Below are 20,312 nucleotides of genomic sequence, written 5' to 3'. Positions count from 1 at the left end.
AATAGGACCTACCCTTACAGGGCTGTTGTCAGGACTAAATAAATGATTATTTGTGAAGTGCCTAGCACAGAGTAATAGTGTTCATTACATTTCTATAGATGCATGTTTGTTATTCTAAAGTGTAATCCATTCCTTTTAATGGGAAAGTAACATAAATATACATATCGTCTTGCTTTCAGGTTGGTGATGTTATTCTGTATCTAAGGAGAACATACTTTTAAGACAGTTTAAAGAGTTTTTAGGTTAAAACCACACAGGCATCCTTTTCATTTTTTTCTTTCCAAGATTCAGGAAGCTTAAGCTTTTATGTGCACTGAGAAAGAATGACAAATGTCAGTCCTTTAAGACGCACACACATGCTCCGCAGAAAGCAGCCGCTCTAAATCCGGACAGAGCAAGACCCCACAGAGGCCTGGAATTCAGCCAGGTCAAATGTCACAGCTGCTTGAAAGAAAGCTCCCGTCGGGAGAGACAAATATAAAGATTAAGAAAGAGATAATTAGTCACAAATGTGCATCCTTTCAGTCGCCCTTGACTCAAAGGGCAGTCTTTTCCACGCTCTTCTCTTGATATTTAAATCCAGCTGCAGAGAAGTGGTTTGCAATCAGTCCTGGAGAGACATTTCAGATAGGCAGGCTTTGCTGTGGTTTCCATCCGGGTGAAATGTGAGTCTCCTCTTGGCACTGGGGGTTGCCCCTGGGACGGGTGGGAGGGGCGTCTGGGTGGGGACTTATTTATCTGGGAAGCCCTGAGGTTTTCGGGCTGGTTAAGGCTGCTTACAAAGGATGCCAGGCACTTAACAGCTAATCACCACGTGTCATTTTCTATCGAGAGCGTCATCAGAGAAACTGCGTGGTGAGTGCTGAGTCTCCTTCTGGGGGTGTGTGGTAGGAGCATGGGTTTCATGCTTGAATCTGGGTTTTTCCCTAGTTTAGGAGCCAGACTGGAGAGAAGGCTATCCTAGACACTCTTTATTTAAATGTAGGTTTTAAGTTTCCTGTAGGCACAGAGCCTTTTTCTTTTTAATGTGTTTTGGTTTCCCAGTCCCTAGAAAGTACCTGGCATATGGTAGATGATCCATAAACATTCTTGGGAGGGAGGGAGGCATTGTTTACCTCAGGTACGTGAGAGATTTTAGGTGGCATGTGCAGTGGCATTAAATAACATGAGCTCTGGTGCTTAGAAAGTGTTTCCCTTCCTTAGGTATTTCTCTAGTGCCTCTGATTGTGCCGGGGAGAGTCTTGGTTGCACCACTAGTTCTTTGACACTTCCTCATGTATGATTCCTCATGTATGATTCTGCATCCAATTCCAGTGTGGGTTTTCTCCCCACACGGAGCAATTCTCCAACACCAGCTGGGTGTCCTGCAATTTAACTCAATTCTGACACGATCCACCTGGAGATAGTATCAGAGCCCACAGGTCAAGGGCTCAGTCCTGCAAGACTGCCCCTCCAACCTCAGACCCCAATCGCAAGTCCAGGTTGTCACCTGTGCTTCTGACCAACTGGCTATAGATTGGAGGTTCCCATGACCCCCTCCTTATTTGATTAATTCGCTAGAGCGGCTCACAGAACTCAGAGAACCATTTTACTTACTAGATCATGGGTTTATTGTAAAAGGATGTAACTCGGGAACAGCCGGATGGAAGAGATGCATAGGGCAAGGTGTGGGAAGGGCGCAGAGCTCCCATGCCCTCTCCCAGCGCCTCCATGTGTTCACCAACCCGGAAGCTCTCCAAACTCTGTCTTTTTGGGTTTTTATGGAGGCTTCATTACACAGGGAAGATTGATCAAATCATTGGCCATTGGTGACTGATCTCAGCCTCCAGCCCCTCTCCCATCTCCTCTCCCCAAGGTCGGGTGTGAGGGGGGAGGAGGGGGGACTGAAATTTCCAATTCTCTAAGCACACTGTTGGCTCCACTGGCAACCAACTCCGATTCTTAGGTGCTTTCCAAAACTCACCTCGTTAACATAATAAAAGACACCTCTGTCCCTCTCATCACAGGCCATTCCAAGGGTATTTTTTTTTTTTTGTGAGGAAGATCAGCCCTGAGCTAACACCCATGCCAATCCTCCTCTTTTTGCTGAGGAAGACCGGCTCTGAGCTAACATCTAGTGCCAATCCTCCTCCTTTTTCTCCCCAAAGCCCCGGTAGATAGCTGTATGTCATAGTTGCACATCCTTCTAGTTGCTGTATGTGGGACGCGGCCTCAGCATGGCCGGACAAGCGGTGTGTCGGTGCGCGCCTGGGATCCGAACCCGGGCCGCCAGTAGCGGAGTGCGTGCACTTAACTGCTAAGCCACTGGGCTGGCCCTCTATTCCAAGGGTATTAAGGAGTGTGTACCAGGAACGGTCTGAGACCAAACGCATATTTCTTATTATAAATCACAGTATCACACCAGGGCTTGGTGATCTCCCTTGTTTAAGGGGGAGGGAGCAGGCCTCAAACTTCATGTCTTCAGCTAGAAACACTATCTAATTAGGATTCCGTAACATCATTTGTCTGCATTGAGTTGATCATTGAGTTACATTCCATTTATGGTAAATGATGCTCTAGTTTCCCTTTTAAACATATTTACATTTTTAAAAGGTGGATTGATTTAAGAACAGTAGTATGAAAAAATAATAGTGTAGGTGGCCCTGGGCATGGCCAAATGGTGAGGGTGGTTCCAGAGAAACTCAGGTTTGGAAAGCCCCGTGCTAGCACTGCTTGAAAATGCCTGGTTCCAAAGCCATGCAAAGAAGTGCTCTCCATAGGAGGAGGGAAATCCAGGAGGAAGTCTTGTCGAGGCGACCTTAGCCTTCACATTCAGCTAGCAGATGGAGTTTCAAGAGGGAAAGTCAGAATGGGCTCCAGAAAGTACATTTCTCCAGTAAGGAGGAGGGAGGAGGGTCTGGGCACAAATGAGGGACAGAACCCAGCAGGGACAGATAAGACCCAAAGCCGTGGACGTGGTTGTTGGGGAAGGTGACGAATGGGCTCCTTGGGCACTGGGCTCCTCAGTGTGGAGGTTGACCAGATGGCCGCTGCCCAACCATCTGCATTCAGCAGTGAAGTCTGTCTCCTCCTGGACCCCCAACCCGATACCACCCGCCACTTTTTAAGCCATCTCTGTGGCTCTGCTTTTGAAAGTAAATGTTTTCATTTTGCAGCTTTAAAGAAAGATTCACAGAAAGAATCTCTTCAGTGAAGAATAATGAATATGACCCGAGGTGAGGGCAGAGAGAAAGCAGGTGGAAAAACAGTGCTTATCTCGTGTCTGCACACAGAGAAGATAGGCTGTTTGATCCACAGAAGCGTAGATGGATTTCTGTCAGGCACTAGCCGAAAAAATCTTTGACATTTCCAGTATTGATTTTTCATTTTCTTCTATCTGTTTTGAATTGTGCCCGGAAGGAAAATTGGGGTTTCCAAGAGGAACTCTGTATTTTAGCGACAGCTCTGAGGGATAATTGGTTCCTTACAACTTTGGAAACTGATGATATGAAATGCTCTGCATTTTTCCGTCTCCTAATGAGGTACCTTGGTGGTTCAGGGCTTGGGGATGGGAGCGGTTGCGAAGAGCACTTCCTGTCCTTCTGCATGTGCTGGCTGCCTTGTGTTTGTTAAAAGCTCTTTTCCCCAAGCCCAGAAAGTTATATTCCTTTTGATGGAAATAGAGCTTTGCTTGATACAGAAACTCAGTCTATAGTCAATCGCTCTGAACAAGACAGCACTTAGGAAAAGGGGAAATTAGCCACCATGATTGCCAGTAGGCCATGGATGGCCTGGTAGTATTTGATATAAATATTAAAACGTCCTGCTCATGTCTGCGAGAGTCTCGGAGGCAGTTTCCCCTTAGTTCACCATTAGCAGAGAAGATTCATTAAGGGCTTAGGCAGGTGGCAGAGAGCTGAAGGAGGAGCCCATGGAAGTGTCCTGGTCACTATCGACTTTGAACCTGAAGCTAGCCCAGGGACACAGATGCGTCCACCTGGTAACATACAGCAAAATGTTAACTGAAGGCCTGAGTGGATGGTAAAGGCTTAAACACAGGCCCAGAATAAGGAGAGTTTGTAGGGACAAAGATAGGAGTTGTAAGAATCCACAGAAAGTTGGGTAGAGAGATGATAAAAAGTGGGGAAAATAATTTTTGTGATTTCCAAACCAAAAATGAATAGAGGAGAAAAGTTTTAGCTCTTCTTTGATCAGCCTGGGCAGGATTCTAAAACCAGCAGGATTCCCAAAGTGGAAAAAGAAATAATTAGGTGGACAGAGGGCAGTGAGGCACAAGCCGTGTGTACTCTGCTTTGAAGGCACAGTTGGCGCCAGTATACACAGGGGCTCTGAGTAGGTGGAGCTGGGCTCTGGTGGAAAGACAAGGAAGGGGGACAGGAGGGTGTTTTTAGGTGAGAAGGTCGTTAGAGGTTGCATTTGGGATTTGGCCAGTACTTGGGAGAAAGGCATTGTGGAGTTTGTAAACATTGGGGTGGCCTGGAAGCTTCCCTTGGCTGCTGTGAGGGAGGGAATGGGGTAGGCTAGTCTGAGGGCTGTGAGGACCCTTGGATGTTCAGGTTGCTCTCCGTGGGGCTGCCCGCCAGCCAGTGGTTACCTTTCAGCAGTTCTGCCACACTTAATCTCCTCGGCAATTACTTGAATTTTATGCAATTATTTGAATATTTTTATTATACTCTTCTCAAACTTTATGAAGATAAATGGAAAAACAAGTCTTGAAATTGATCGCCATAGGTCTTCATGTAATTGAAATAAAGATGAAAATCAGTAGGCGTGCTGAAATGGCAAATCTTTAGCCTCATTGGATTTAGATTATTGCACATTCAGTTGTTAAAGAAGGAAACTGTAGGTACAAAACGCTGAAAATATATCACCTGAAGACGAGCTCCGAAGATGAGGTGTAATTAGGAGTTTTATAAGCCCTCTTGGCTCTCAGGAACAGAACTCCTCCTTACGTCATGTAAGCATCATGTTCTACATGGGTACGTGTTTTCAGGAACCTATTATGTATGAAATTGGATGACTTTTCTGTAGACTAGGTGAGGATCGGCAGGAGCCAGGTTCAGGGCACCAGTGGGAGAAGGATGGAAGGCAGGGGTAGATGCTAGAAATGTGATGTTCAAGTAAGTGGAAACATTCAGCCGTTCAGTAGCCAGGAGAGGTCAGGGCTGAGTTGGAAGGGCTGAGAAATATTAGACAGGGAAAGCAATAGGACAACTTTCTCTGAGGATGTTTATGAGCTGTAAGGAGAACAAAAGAATAATAGCAATGGCTAACACTTGCAAGTATTTGTGTGCCGGGCATTGTTCTAAGCTGGTGCTTCTCAAAGTGTGGTCCCCGGACCAGCAGCCTCAGTGTCACCTGGGAACGTGTTGGAAAAGCAGATTCTGAGGCCCCACCTCAGACTAACTGAATCAGAAACTGGGGTTGGGGCCCGGCAGTCTGCATTTGAGCCAGTCCTCCACGAGTCTGAGGCATGCTCACGTCTGAGGGCTGCTCTAAGCATTGTTCCTGCTCTGGATCATTTATCCCTCATGACAGCTGATGAGGAAGATTCTGTTATTACTGTTTTTGCAGAGATTGCAGCTGAAGCTTGGAGAAGGGAGGTTATCCAAGATCATACAGCTGTTAGAGCAAAGATCAAACCCAGGCCATCTGGCCACAGAAGAAAAATCTTGTGGATTAAACTTTAAATGTTCAAATACCCTTAAGACATCCCCTGAAAAACCCCAGAGAGGAGGAGTTTCAGTGTTATTTTATTTTTAGTGTCTAGTGGAACAGACATGGACTGTTTTCCTGCTTTCTTGTAAAATAACTTTTTTAAAAGTCCAAATTCACCCTTTTAATTACCACTGAAATGGTGCCAAATGAAGAGTTGGCATTTGTACCATGTTTCTAATCTTCAGTCTCCCTCTGGGGATTTCTGTCTGGTCTCGTCACACCCCCGTACATGCAGTGGGTCTGGTTTATTAGGGACTCTCTGGGCCTGGGGGTGAGTTGTGTTCTGGTGCTTTATGGTGCTTATGTAGGAAGCCATCCAGCTTCATAGGAAATGTAGACGTCCTTAGAGATGATGGCTGTACTTTCAAAGTCATAGAGGGAAAAAATGGAAGTGGGCCATGATTTCCATCACTGGCGTGGTGCCAACAACAGGAACCTCTGTAGACCTTGATATCGCTGGAAACCCGTGCCTGGAGGGGAATTGTTGGGGAATACAATTCTTGGTATTGGCATGAGTGGCATGCTGCTAGACCCCTCTAGGGTAGGAAGGGATGTCTCATTTGGGAATAGAATCCACCTGGGAGCCAGGTGTTCACCTTGCTAGACACTGAGTGTGGATAGTGGAGGGGAAGGCCCTGGAAAAGTACTTTTGGAGAGGCAGAAGTTGGCAGTAAGATAGGGCAGCAGAAATAACCCAGCTGGATGGAAGCCTTGTGGTGGAACCCAGTCTCATGGCCTGAGATTGCCAAGGCAATTGCCCCTAATATCTGTGAACCTGAAATGGATCTCATCTACTTTACCCTTGGGCAAGGACATAAGAAACCTCCAATTGACAGGGCAGGAGAGCATGATGGCTCAAGGCACCAGCCCTCCTGCCAGGTAGGCCTGGGTTCCCGTCCTTGCTAGAACACTTATTGGCTGTGTGACTGCAGGCATGTTAACCTCTCTGAGCCTCACTTTTCTTAGTAGTAATCTGGATGTACTCATGGTACCTACTTCAGAAGGTTGATGTGGTCACTAGAGGAGATGACATAGGCAAGGTGCTTGGTATGTAGTGAGCGGTTAACGAGTGATAGCTATTTGTCCCTTAGCATTCTTTATTATTGCTAAAGTCAACCAGAGGAATATACTGGGGAAAAGACATGGGCTTTGGATTCTGACCAATCTGGGTGCAGATTCCGGTCTCACATTGGCTAGTTGCTTCTCTGAGCCTCAGTTTCTTCTGTACAAAGGGCATAGATTTGTGGCAAAGGTAAAATGAGATAATGCATGAGAAATGTATAATACAGCATCTGACAAAGAGTAAAAACCAGTGAAGAACTACTGGCCTTCTTCTGTCATCTTCACCATCACCGTCAAGCATTAGGAGTGCAGCCTTAGCGTTTGCAGAATTCCTGCTGTGCAGAAAGCTCTTCCCTCTGGAAGCCCGGGTAGCACCATCCTCCCCGGCCCCTCGCCCTGTGGTCCTCTGTTTGCCTGAGTCCCTCTGGCCGGTTGGGGAGGTGCCTGCTTGAAGAGGGGCACACGCTGTTGACAAGCCCCGCACTGCAGCTGCCCACCCTCTCATCTGCCCTCCCCTGCCTCCTCCTGCCTGCCCTCTGTGATTACCCAGGATACGCTTCGTCTTTCCTACCCATGGAAGACCGCGTGGTTTTGGGTGCTTTTGCCCAGACAGCCTTCTTTTTTGCATTTTTCCTAGCTGAACCTCGTTTTTCTATTGGCAGCCCATGTTTTGATGTCTTAGAAAAAATAGATATGTCAGCTGTTTTTCACCTCTGCGCTCCTCTGCCACTTCATTAAAGTGCTGTGTGTTCCATGTCTAAGTTCATTTATGGATGGGGGGATGCGTTAAGTAACAACGGGCCCTGTTCCAAGTCCCGAATCGTTTCCTAGGTGGCTCTATTTAATGTCACCGTGTTTTGGCTTGAAGCCTTCGGGCTGGGGAGGTGGCGGTGTTGGCACCATCGGGCAGGGGGTGGGACGAGAAAAGTCGGGCTCCTCTCCAGCTCTGGGGCCATACAGCTCCATCAGCGCTGCCTGCAGCCAACACTTACTCAGCACCTTCCAGAGTCGGGCGTTTGTCGGGGGCCGGGAACTCGGTGAGGTGAGGCCGGGGGACAAGCGCTTAGAAGGACAAACAGTGTAAGGCAGCCGCCTGGGTCAGGGCTGGTTTTCTTTTCTCTTTCTTTCTTTCCGTTTTTTTAGGTCTCAGCAGCCTTCTGCCCCACTGATGTCCAGTTGGCGCCTCCTTAGGGGAAGTGCCCAGCAGACAGCGCGGGCTTCATAATTTGCAGGGCCCAGTGCAGAATGGAATTGTGGCCCCGGCCGGGTGGGGAGGTCAGTCTCCCCTTCCCATGGGGCTGCTGCTGCAACTCACGGGGCACAGGTGACCCCCAAGAGATTGTAACCTTTGTACTCTTGGTACGTAGATCAGGGGTGGTCGAGAGGCCCCACTGAGTCACCAGCACTCAAGCCACAGCTCTGCCAGCCTGGTGGGGTGGGGCACGCTGCCACCACGCCTGTCCCCAAGACACTGCAGGGTGTGTGCCCAACCCCGACCCTCCCTGCTCCAGCCCCCACCCACACGACCCTGCACCACCTCGGTGTAGGATGACAGTTGGGGGTGGGCCGGGCAGGGGAACCCGGGCAGGGCCAGGTGCCAGGGCATGGGGAGCAGGTGCCTGAAAACCCCTCCTGTGAAGGTGGTAGGAGATGGGGGTGCGGTGAGCTGAGGCTCTGAGCCTCCAGCACATACATGCTCCGTTGCCTCATTGTACACTAAACACAAATTCAAAGATACAAATAGGAAGAGTTGAAGAGGGCGACTGCAGAGCATGCAGCCCCAAGGGCCTGTCAGAGCTCGAGGCCCTTAGGGACACAGGACCCCATGGCGTGTAGGCGCCTGTGTGACTGCAGATGCCCAGGAGAGGTCACTGACTCACTGAGACCCAGGCGGGGTAGGGCGGGAACCAGGCTGGTCACCTACACTGGACGCAGGTTGTGCTCAAGGTGTTTGAGCAAGAACAACCGGGCACAGCTCCAGTTCTGAGAAGGGGGCGGAGGAGGGCTAGGCTGACCCGAAAGATCCTTACTCTACCAGCCGGTGCCGACTCAAAGATGGGGACCCCGCTTCTAGCCTCAGCCTATTCAACTGTAAAATAAGCGCAAAACCTCCGAACTCCTAGGGCTGTGAGAATCTTCAAGATGCTTTTGAAAGGTGCTTTAGCTGCGTGCAAAACGGGTCCACCCACATATCATCAAAACTGTGTGTGACCCATGGATCTTGACCACAGGACTGGGGAGGCGGGGCATGACTGGATGGTCCTTAGGCCCCTTCTGACCCCAAGTTTTTCTTACTCTTATTTTGGTCCACGCTACAGAATTTCCATGGGATGTATTGTGAGAATTTTTAAAAGAATATTTTCTCTTCCATTTCTCCATATTGCACACATATCTTCTTTTCTTTGAAAAAAATTTTTTTTTCCAAATGCCTCCTTGGAGGAGGAAGAACTGGAAAGGAGAAGGAAGGAGAACCTAGGCCATTTTAAAAAGTTTATCCCTTAAGATACAAAGTGATCTTTATCAAATGAAGAAATGTCAACAGATTTAGGGACCCCATATCATTTTCTCCCCTCTTAAAAACATTCTATCTCTTACCTTGATTTCTTAAAAGTACAAAATAGTCTTTAGCACCAAAACAGGTAATTTATACTCAGCAAATATTTATTAAGTATCTACTATGTTCTAGGCACTGTTCTCAGAGCCAAGGTGCTAAAATAAATGGTCCTTGCCCCTGAGGACCTAAAATCCCAACCCCTGTGCTACAGGGTGTGAATTCATTTGTTATTAACTTTAGGCTTTTCTTACTCTCAGTGCCCCAGCTTCCCTCTCCCTCCTTTAAAATGTAGAGAATTACAGTCATGGGACAAAATGGTGAAAACCGCACCATAGACGGCGTCTCTGTTACATTGGGAGGTGCATCTCAGAAACGAAATGAAGGAGGGTTTGTGAAGCTGTTTTGGGAGAAGGCTGGGATGTCAGTGGTGACATTAGAGGTGGTGATGGAGAATAATGGCCTCAGCAGCCTTGCACAGAGCACCACGGGCACGTCTGAGAACCTCGTCTGAACAGTGAAGGGACCCGGGCAGAGACTCCAGGCCGCGCTTGGGATGTTTGCTCAGAAACATTCAGGTGGGGTGATCACCCCCTGGAAACACCGCTGCAGTCCTTTCCCATCCAGCTCAGCTGTCAGAGTCTTGGTTTTGGTAGGTGGAATTTGGTGCTGTGGTGTTTTCTTGCTTTCTGACCCAGAAGCTGCTGGAATTCATCGACTTGGCTGGAAGGTAGAGAACATAGCTAGGGTTTCACCTTAATTAGCTGTCCATTCCATAATTCTTTGTAAAGGAATTGGTTTTTTCCTTCAGAGTTAGTGTACTCCTCCTGTAAGATCACTGTCACTTTGATTTGGGGTTCCATCTGCCATCTTGAAAGGAAATGGCGACCAATTACTTTTTTAAATTAGGTCATATCTTGTGAATTTTAGTAGGACCTATGAAACTTGGTTTATGTGCATTAGTCACAGAAATGTGATAGTACCTTTGATAAAATATTATTTTATTTTTTTTGTGAGGAAGATCAGCCCTGAGCTAACATCCATGCTAATCCTCCTCTTTTTGCTGAGGAAGACCGGCTCTGAGCTAACATCTATTGCCAATCCTCCTCCTTTTTTTTTTCCCCAAAGCCCCAGTAGATAGTTGTGTGTCATAGTTGCACATCCTTCTAGTTGCTGTATGTGGGACGCGGCCTCAGCATGGCCGGACAAACGGTGTGTTCGTGCGCGCCCGGGATCCGAACCCGGGCTGCCAGTAGCGGAGCGTGCGCACTTAACTGCTAAGCCACGGGGCCGGCCCTAATAAAATATTTTAATATTTTTGATGTACGTACCTTCATTACTGACTCTCTTCCTCCCACTCCTTTTGTGAAGAGAGTTGGGCTAGGAGAGCAGCTATTATCATCACTACCCACTACCACTGATTGCTAAGGACATAAAATACTGTGTGTGTGTGTGTGTGTGTGTGTGTGTGTGTGTGTGTACGTACAGTGACTGATTCTTACAAGAACTTGATGACACTGTTGGTGGGATGCCATCTTACAGATGAGGAGCTCAAGACTCAGGGAAATTACGTCCAAGAGCACACAGCTACAGCGTGGCTGAGCTGGGACTTGAACCCTTGTCTGATACCCAGTTCTTTCCATTCTGCCATGCATGTTCTCTTCATCACTGTAACAGGGTCTTATAAAGGAGAATACTAAGAAGTGCATTAGGTTTTTCCTAGGCTACATATCACCTGGGTCCCCCCACCCCAGAGCATGGGCCTTTGATAATCTATAATGTGAGGTGAGTGCCAGCCCACCCTTGCTCTCTGAGCTTCTGTGACTTGCAGAGAGGCTGCTCCATGTCCTTTCAAGGGAAGGAAGGGGTCTGGGTGGGAAGACTTGCTTGAAGGCAGCAAAGCAGAGTGGATAGAACGTGGCTTCTGGAGCGAGGAAGACCAGCTCTGTCTCCTGTGGCAAGTCTGTTCACTGCCATCAGTAAAGTAAGGGTAATGGCACCAACCTGCTGGGATTATTGGGAGGGTTGGAATTAAATGAGATGAAGGATGTAACCCCTCTGATACACACAGAACCCTCAACAGTTGTTAGTTGCAGTTGCAAAAGGACTTAATCTTACGCTCTCTTTCCACAACCTTCCCAAGCACGCACTCATTCTCAGATACATACTCACTGCTGCTTAAGCTTTTTGTTTGCAGTCTCTTTCATGTTAGCGTAGAGACACCCTAAATTTATCCTTTTTTTAAAAAAAAAAGATTATTATTTCTGTGCACTGTCCCGTTGTCTCAGTGTTCCCGTTTTTGAGTTTAGATGAAGGTGTCAGCCATCGTCCTTCCACAGAATTCAGCCAAGCTTGTGGCGTGCCCCTGCCCCTGTTGGAGGGATGGGGCTGGTGGTTGGGTTTGGCTCTTTTGCTTTGAGATGCCTCACTGTCTTCTCCTGAAGGCTTGGCCCACCGAGGGACAGAAGGCTTCTTAAACCTGGAGGCATGACGGGCGCACGAGTGCCGAGAATTTGTGCCCTCGCCCACTGGAGGTGGAAGAGGGTTTGTCACTCTGCGAAGCAGCCCAACGCTTGTGTTCTTTGTTCTCTTTTGGCAGAACCAGCTTCTTGCAAAAGGACTGTTGTTTGTGGAGGAGAAGATTAAGCTGTGTGAAGGCAAGTACAAGGCGGCCTCGTAGAGGGTCCCTGTGACTCAGCCTTTGACGTTTGGGCAGCCGGAGTGCTTCTGTCCAAAAGTGCAGGCTCCACGTGAGTGACTCACCCCATCGTGTCTTCTCCAGCTAGGGGCAGCACTTCGATTCGAGCCGGCCGCTCACAACAGTGCAGGTGCAGCTGTGTTGCCAGAAACCAAGTGGAATGGCGGTGGTCTCTCTGGAGACCTCGTTAAGGGGGCTTTTCCATGGGATGTGTACTGGTGGTGTCCTTTGAAGGGATCAATTATGCTGTCCCACTGGTCTGATCCAGGCCTTTGTAATGTTTCTTGAGGTCATCCATGCCAGGAGGCCTTTCCATTTGGGAGACTTGAGGCTAAGCAGGCACCCACATAATGGGATCTGATTTGATAGGCAAAGGAAAATGTCCTGGGCTTAAAAGATTTTAGAGCCCAACTGACAGGAGAGAAAGCTCTGAATGGAGATGGGAGATGGGCCCCAAGGCCAGAATCGGCCAACCCATAACTCCCCGAGGGCTGCTCCCAACTCCCACCAACGTAGATCCTGATCTTAGCTTGCCACCTACTTCTTGGGTGGCTTTTGGCAAGTTTCTAGTTTCTCTGAGCCTTGGTTTTTATCATTTTTAAATGATAAAATGAGGCTACGGGGTGTAGGGAGCATAACTAGGATAGCAGCATACCTGGCACGTAGGAGGTATGCAAAGTGGTCCTTTCGTTTTCTTCCACTGTAGCCTAGAGACCTCCATCTGGAGATCAAATTTACCCTAGACTCAGACTTATTGGGCTGGAGATCATCCCTTTTTTTCTCCCCATTCCTTGGGAAAGAGACTTGTGTCCAGTGAAGTGTCTCCTAGAAAGACGAAGTAGGAAGAAAAAGGAGAAACCAACACTGGAAGGTTCCAGTGCTGGGCACACAGTAAGAGCTCACCAAGTCTTTGGAAGAACATAGGCTAGAAATTCACCTCTGTTGATCTGAGGGTTGACTGGACCTGTGGCCTGGTGGCCCTTGACTACATCTACGCTGCGACCTTTCAACTTTAAAAATACCCCCAACCCAAGGCCTCATTTGTCAGTGACTGGCTTTGACAAGAACTTAGTGGCCCTTTTGCGTCTGGGAATCAGCTCTTACACATGCGTGGAAGGTGGCTGCCGAGTGAGGGAGGAAAGAGAAGCAGGGACTCCGGCCATGTGGTCTGTCTGTCATCTGGGAGGTTGTTACGTTTGAGGGCCTCTCAGACCGAAAGTTGAATGTCTGTCGCCTGGGTGACAGTGAACGCACACACGTTCAGAGCGAAAGCTCAGAAAGGAGCCAGACGGGCACACCAAGGCCTTCTGGCATCCAGTGCGCCTGCCCCCAAGCGTGCCAGCGAGCCCGGCCGCGGTCTTCTCTCTGGGTCCCCTCTAGTCCTGGGGTCTGGGCGCCAGCGTCCTTTCTGCACAGTGAAGGGACATGTGGGGGCCTTACGGGCTCTTTCACGTCTTCAGCCAGAACATCTCTGCTTCTTTGTGTTACGTATCACAACTCCAAGGAAGATTTTGTTTGGCCCAAAGAATTCTCTCGCTATAAAATACAGTTTGGAAACAACTGATACGATCCTCCACTTGCTGAGCACACTTGGCTTTACCGACCTACTTGCGCTTACACATCCGCCCGCCTGCAGCCGCGAGGGGGCAGTGGCGGCTCTTATCCATGTGTTGCTCCCATGTGGCCAGGTATGCCGTCTTACTTGGAGTAATCTTTCCTAGAACTTCAGTGACCTTGACTTGAAAGAAGCCTCTCATTCCTGTCCTATGTGCCTCTGGTGATCTAAACTCTTGTGGCACATTAGAGGACAGTTTTTGTAGACAGTCATCTAGAACCTTCCATCCAAACCTCCTGCATCTTTGCAGGGAGCTCAGTCCTTGACTTGTGTGCTGTTTCTGGAGGTGAAGTCACCTCCTTCCTTTAACTCTTTCTTCCCCGGGGCTACCCTGCTTTGTTAGCCTGCGTCTGTCTGATGTTCCTCTCTGAACACTTTCCAAAACCTCCATTACCCTCTGAAGTGTGCAGCCAGCAATTAGAGCCAGGCTCCCAGGAGAGGCACCTTCCTGCCGCTGGGCTGAGGGATCACCTCCAGTGCCCGTGAGCTCTCCATCTTGGTGGGGAAGGGGAGGAGGGAGCCACCAACGGTGACCTGTGGGATCTCCCCCCCTCCCTTCAGGTTGGAAGGGCCTCTCTTGTCTTTGTAATGGAAGGCTTAGGATAAGGGCCATCAGCAAAGGGGCTGGAATAGCCTTTTCTCCTTGGGGGTTCATTGTCCAGGTGTGGGGGTCACCTTGGTTTTAGGTACCAGAATGACCTGACATTCCAGATGGTTCTTTTGTTGTCCCTGACTCCTCCCTGAGGAAACTAGCATAGCCTACATTTGAAAATGGATGGTGAGTGAGGGATTCATTCAAACATTTATTGATTCTCTGCTATATGCCAGGTGCTCTGCTAGGTGCTGGGGACACAGGGGTGAACAAAACCGTCATAGGATTACAGGCCCCCGTGAGGCTCACCACCTGCCAGTGGAGACAGATATTAATCAGATCATCATCAGGTATAAACTGTAACCAGGGCAAGAACTAAGACTACAATCCATAGTGGGGGATTTGCCAGTGTGGGGAGACTTTCCTGTGGGAGTGATGCTTGAGCTGCAACTAGAAAGATAAACAGATGTAGGTTTATATCTGTAAACCTACAGATGTAAACAGAGAGGAGAGGGAAAGAGCAGTCTGGGCAGAGAGGCTAGCATATGCAAAGGCCCTGTGGCATGAAGGAGCATGGTGAGTGTGAGGGGTTAAAATAAAATCCACCTAGTTAGGGCCCAAAGGCTGAGGAGAATACAGAGGAGGATGAAGGCACAGAAGGAGACAGACTCTCCTGGGCCAGGTTGGCTACGTTATGGAGGTTTTCTTTATCCTAAGAGTAAACAAAAATGTTGGCACTGACTATTAAGTCCTGCTCTGTCCTGTCCCATATTTGGGTTAAATGGTAACCTCCTTCCACTCACCAGCCCTTGCATATGCAAAAACCTGTACACTTGATACTTGCCATTCATTCCTTCAAAGATTTCTAAAAACTGATTAATGGATGTGTCTAGCACTGTGGTAAGCACTGGAAACATAATGGTGAGCAGGGTGGATGGACGGGGCCCGTGCTCTCACTCCCGTTCTAATGGGGGAGACAGAGAACGAATGGAGCAATTCCAACGAAGTGTGATTAGCACTTTGCAAGGGAAAGTGGAGGGTGCTGTGGACTTGCATCTTCTCCCGGTGTATTTCTCTCTGACCTTTCCAGATCTGCATGTCTTTGCCCTGCCAGCTCCGAGTCATGCCCTTGTTCTGTTCTCTCTCCCGGCCACTGCATTTATTGTCCATTAAATTAATAGATGGAAGATGCTAAATGAATCTTTCAAGATCTGTTCAGTGGAACTGGCAGTGTTTTGCCAAACGCATGTCTCAGTAGCTAATCTTGGCTGACCCAGTTTCTCTGCCTCAGATGAGCAAAGACAGTGCCCCATCTGCTCGGTTATCTAGGTCATTAAACAGCAGGCTCCTCTCTGCCAGGGCCCGCCTTTCCCGCAGGTACAAAGTTCCTCGCACAGCCTTCCGGTGGCGCTGGGTGACCTGTGTACATCTAGCCTGGGGGTGGCGCTTGGCTGCGCTCAGCCATCCTGATCCTGGGGGTGAGAGGAGCCACAGTGTCAGGAGGTGGGTCCTGTGTTTGCAGGTGACCTCTTCAGAGAAGCTGCCCTGCCAGTTACTGCAAAGCGGTCGGTGGAGGTGACAGTTTCCAGGCCCTTTTCCACCTCCCTCAACTGACAGCTCAAAGCCAGAATAAAAAGCCAGTGTCTTAGCAATTAAAAAAGCAAAACAACATATAACCGTGCACATAATCTTCCTGGGTTGCACTGGTCAAGAGCATGGGTTCTGGAATCCCGGCTTTGCCTTCTAGCTGTGTGCCTTTGAGCCAGATCCTTGACCTCTCTGAGCCTGTAAAATGGGGTACTAGAGTCTACTCATGAGTGTCTTACTAGATGAGTAGTTCAGCGCAGTGCCTGATAACGTAACCATTCTCGTGATGATGGCAATTATTAGGTGATTTTCAAAACTCAGCTCCCGTTTCTGGATTGGGGGGTCGAAGACATATTTGTGTATTCTCAGCTGAGTCTTCCTTTCCAATCCCAGGTTTACTGTAGCAACGGCGTGCAGGTCAATGTCGCCCTGAGTTTTCTCCCCCGCCGCCGCCCACGCTCCATCCAACATGGCACTGTCTTCTGGCCTGCAGTAGTGACAAGTTCTTTTCTCTCTCCCCTCCCGTCTTCTCGCCCTTGTGTAGGTGAAAATCGCATTGAAGTTCTGGCTGAAGTCTGGGACCACTTCTTCACTGAGACTCTCCCCACCCTGCAGGCAATATTTTATCCGGTTCAGGTCAGTCTCCCTGCGGAACGCCCTTCTGCTAGCCGGCCGGCCGGCTGGCTGGCTTCTTGGCCTTTGCGCCTGGGGCCTCCTGGTGGCGGAGGGAGAACCAGGCGCCAGGTGGAGGGGGCTGAGGCCCTTGGAGATCTCTGGAGGGCCCTGGGTCTGTATTTAGCATCTGCCCTCAGGCAGAGTAGCAGTCTGCAGGCTCTCAGCATGCTCTTGGTATTGTGTCTGTAGATTCCTGGAGCAGTTCGTTTCCTCCTGCTTTTCAGAAATAGAGGAGATGGCGGAAGGAGACATTTTCTTTCCTTGTCTTTCTTTTCTCTCTCCCTGTCTGTTTATGAAGCACAATTTTTTTTTTCATTGATGTTTTAATGGTTTCTAACATTGTGAAATTTTGGGTTGTACATTTTTGTTTGTCCATCACCATATATATGTCTCCCTTCACCCCTTGTGCACACTCCCCACCCCCACTGCCCCTGGTAACCACAGTCCAGTTTTCTCTGTCCATGTGTTGGTTTATATTCCACATATGAGTGAGATCATACAGTGTTTGTCTTTCTCTTTCTGGTATGAAGCACAATTTTTAAGCAAGTGTCCTGTTGCTCCCAAATTGTGGGAAAGGAATAATGTTCCTTGCCCTCCATAAGGGATTCCTGAAGACGAGAAGCCGCATGATGTAGCAGAAAGAGCGCCAGGCTCGGGATGGGTGGCTGGGTTTGGGCAGACTCATTGCACGACTAAGCACAGCTCCATTTCATCTCCTGCCAAACGAGGATGCAGAGCACAGGACAAGCGGCATCGCTCAGGATTCTGATCCTGCGCCCTCAGCTCACCCTGCCAGGTGTGGCTTCCTCCCACCATCTGAGGAGATTAATAGCAGGCTGCTCAGTGCAGGACAGGATGGACGTCCCCAAGGCCGGTTGACCAAGACACATTCCTCTCCAAAATACACGTCTCTCTCATACCCTTACGCCGCCACGTGCTCGCTGTCCATCCTGGGGGTCACGGCTTCCTGTCTAATCGGGCTCATGGACACGCGGGCGTGGGGTGCAGCAATGACAGAGCCTTAGCAACAGCAGGAATTACTCTGTGCCAGCAACAGCAGGAATTACTCTGTGCCAGAGGTAAGGGCTCACGTCCTTTGTGTGCTCTGAATGGTGTTTTAAAGGAATTTGGAATTCTTTTAAATATATGTCAAATATTTAAAAATTGGGAGGTTTTGCCTACGGAGCCCATTTGCCATGTCAGACCTTCCCCTAGCAATTCCAGTAGCAGCCTCTGGCCTCCAGACCACTGCTCTTTTCATCCCATACTCAGCTCCATCCTGCACCCCCGCGAGAGGAGTTACAGCATTTATGTGCACAGTTGGGCCCTGCGCCCACAGATTTCTCCCTTCCTGCAGTGGTCACCCCCCGCGGCAGTGGTCTGAAGGCAGACTTGGGAGGTGGGGTTGCCAGAGTTAGCCAATAAAAATATAGGATGCTGAGTTAAATTTGAATTTCAGATCAGTAATGAATAATCCAATATTTGGGATATGCTTATACTAAAAAAACTACTCACATTTGTGTCTTATCTGGCAGTCCTCCTGGAGGGGCGTGCAGACCTGGGGCTCTCTTAGGACCATTTGGGCAGGGAATTCCAGGATGCAATGACCCAGATAGGTTTAGAGTGGGGAGTGTGGGGTCTGGGCGGGCCCCTGGTACAGTCATCCGAGGGCCAAGAGGGGCCCCCTTAGGCTCAGATCCAGGCAGGAGCCCAGTTGTACGGGTCTGAGGATGGCATTGGCCTGCTTCTGTTGAAAAATTGTAAGATCTGGCAACAATTGATATTGCCCCTGTCCACCCCCACACAGTTTCCCAAATAATACTGCTGCTGCTGCTGGTACAGACACCCTACTTTAAAACCCCTGAGTGAGGGGTTCTCCCTCCTGGTATAACACCCCCTGAGGTGTCTGTTAGTCCAGCTAGATCCTTCTCACAGCTCCCTGTGCAGAGGTGTCTGTGTGAGACCTACTTCCTTGTTAGATAAACGTGGTTTTGAGTGCCTACTGTGTTGGGCCTTCATTTTTCTGCCTTGTAAAGTGAAAGGAGCCCTTGAGATGAAGCGAGGGCACAAATACCAACAAGACAGCAGTCACTGCTGAGGGCTGGGACGTGGTGCCAAAAATAGAAACTGTAGGACCTTGGAAAAGGGGGGCAGGGAGCACTGCTGTTGGAGGTGGTCGGGGAAGGCGATCCCGAGGGGGTGGTTAGACTGGGCCTGTGAGGCATCGGTGGTGGCGTGTGTGTCTGCTGGGACGGTTTATATGAGTCTCGTAGGTCCCATGTTCTCTCCTCTGCCTGGCATAGGATAGGTGCTCAAATATTTAACAGATGAAGTGGAGGAAGAGCCTGGAGTGTGGGGAGGCGGTGTTGATCTTTTCTCTTTTTCTGCCCCCACCCCTCCTCCTCCTCCTGCCCACTCACAGCTCCCCGACAGCATGGCCCCATTGCACGTGTCTTGTATCATCTTTGGGTCAATTAGGCAGGCTGAGTCATGCCTTATCTTAAAGGAAGCTTTCATCCCGAAGGACGGGGGCCGAGTCTTGGACTCTTAGACAGCCCCCTGGGCCTTGCCAACGCCTCATCCTGTCCCATCCTGGTGTTCCTGTACCATTTGTTGTCCTGAACCCCATGTGGTTGGTGGCAGATCCAGGGAGCTCTCACCTCGCGACCCGCCTCTTCTCTCCTCTCCAGGGCCAGGAGCTGACCATCCGCCAGATCTCCCTGCTGGGCTTCCGTGACCTGGTGCTGCTGAAGGTGAAGCTGGGCGACCTGCTGCTGCTGGCCCAGTCCCGGCTGCCCTCGTCCATTGTCCAGATGTTGCTCGTCCTGCAGGTGAGCCCTGGTGGAGACACGACTGAGGCTGAGGGAGGAGACTGCCACTGTGGGGTGGGGGAAGGGGCCAATGACCAGGGACCTTAGCTTGGTTCAGTGTTCTTCAGTTTGGTCGTCACGTTCCTTTGTGCATTTGTTCACTTGCTGTGCGTCCCCTGAGCACCTCTGAGGTCCCTGGCTCTGTGCTCAGTGTGGAATCCCAGTGGGGTGTGCAAGGAGCAAGGCTGTCATTCAGGCAGAAAACACCTTCTCTCCTCTCTGGTTATGTCAGCGAGCCACAATTGCAAGTCACAACAAGAACCCAGCCTGGCTCAAGCCAGACCAGGAACGCACTGGAAGGTTTCCAGGGCAGGTGGGCTTCCTAAGGGACTCCAGCCAGAAGTGAGACTGTGTCAGGCCACAAAGCCACCAGCCTTTCTCCACTTACTGGTCTCTGCTCTGTCTGGTCTGCCTTGTTCCTCTCTGACACTGCTTCTCCTGGCCTGCCCAGGATCTCTTGGACTTGTGCGCACTCGCACTTTCTCTCTCTCTCTCTCTGCAGAACTGCATTCAGTGCTTGGGTTTGCATCTGATCAAATGTGGATCCCACAGCTTGTTGTTTCCACAAAGAGACAACCCCGATGGCAGTGTCTCTTACTCCCGATTCTAACTCAACAACAGGAAGACAAGCCAGCATTTATTGGTTCCTGGCTATGTGCCAGGCATGGGGCAAGAACTTGGTGTGTTGCTTTCTGAATCAAATAATCCAAACGACCACCTTATGAGGTGGGCACTGTTGTTAATCCCATTTACAGATGAGGAAACTGAAACCCCAGAAGTGTACTTGCCCATCCGAGGTCCCTCCGCAGAGGCAATAAGTCTCAGAACTCTGTATGCTCGGGGCAAAGACTGTGATCGGCCCAGCTCAGGCTCCACGACCCCCCTCTGCCAGTCAGCTATGACCTTGACTGGGTCAAGTAGTATGAGCATGGCCTCAGTGAACC

At 49.5% G+C, this 20,312-nt stretch overlaps 1 protein-coding gene across 2 annotated transcripts in view; it reads left to right on the top strand.

The window, feature by feature from the left end:
* Window positions 1-20,312, top strand: part of PRR5L (proline rich 5 like) — a 73,310-nt gene that overhangs the window by 36,434 nt on the left and 16,564 nt on the right. For both annotated transcript variants that reach the window (XM_087423124.1, XM_004436872.3), the window contains exons 5-7: window positions 11,931-11,988; window positions 16,368-16,459; window positions 19,189-19,329. In XM_087423124.1, the coding sequence (XP_087279250.1) occupies window positions 11,931-11,988; window positions 16,368-16,459; window positions 19,189-19,329 (291 nt within the window). The remainder of the gene's footprint in view (window positions 1-11,930; window positions 11,989-16,367; window positions 16,460-19,188; window positions 19,330-20,312) is intronic.

This window comes from Ceratotherium simum, chromosome 34, assembly GCF_057802395.1.
Source record: "Ceratotherium simum simum isolate JZ-2026a chromosome 34, ASM5780239v1, whole genome shotgun sequence".
NCBI lineage: Eukaryota > Metazoa > Chordata > Mammalia > Perissodactyla > Rhinocerotidae > Ceratotherium > Ceratotherium simum.
Note: the sequence above shows the minus strand (reverse complement) of the source record. Positions and strands in the feature narration are given on the sequence as shown.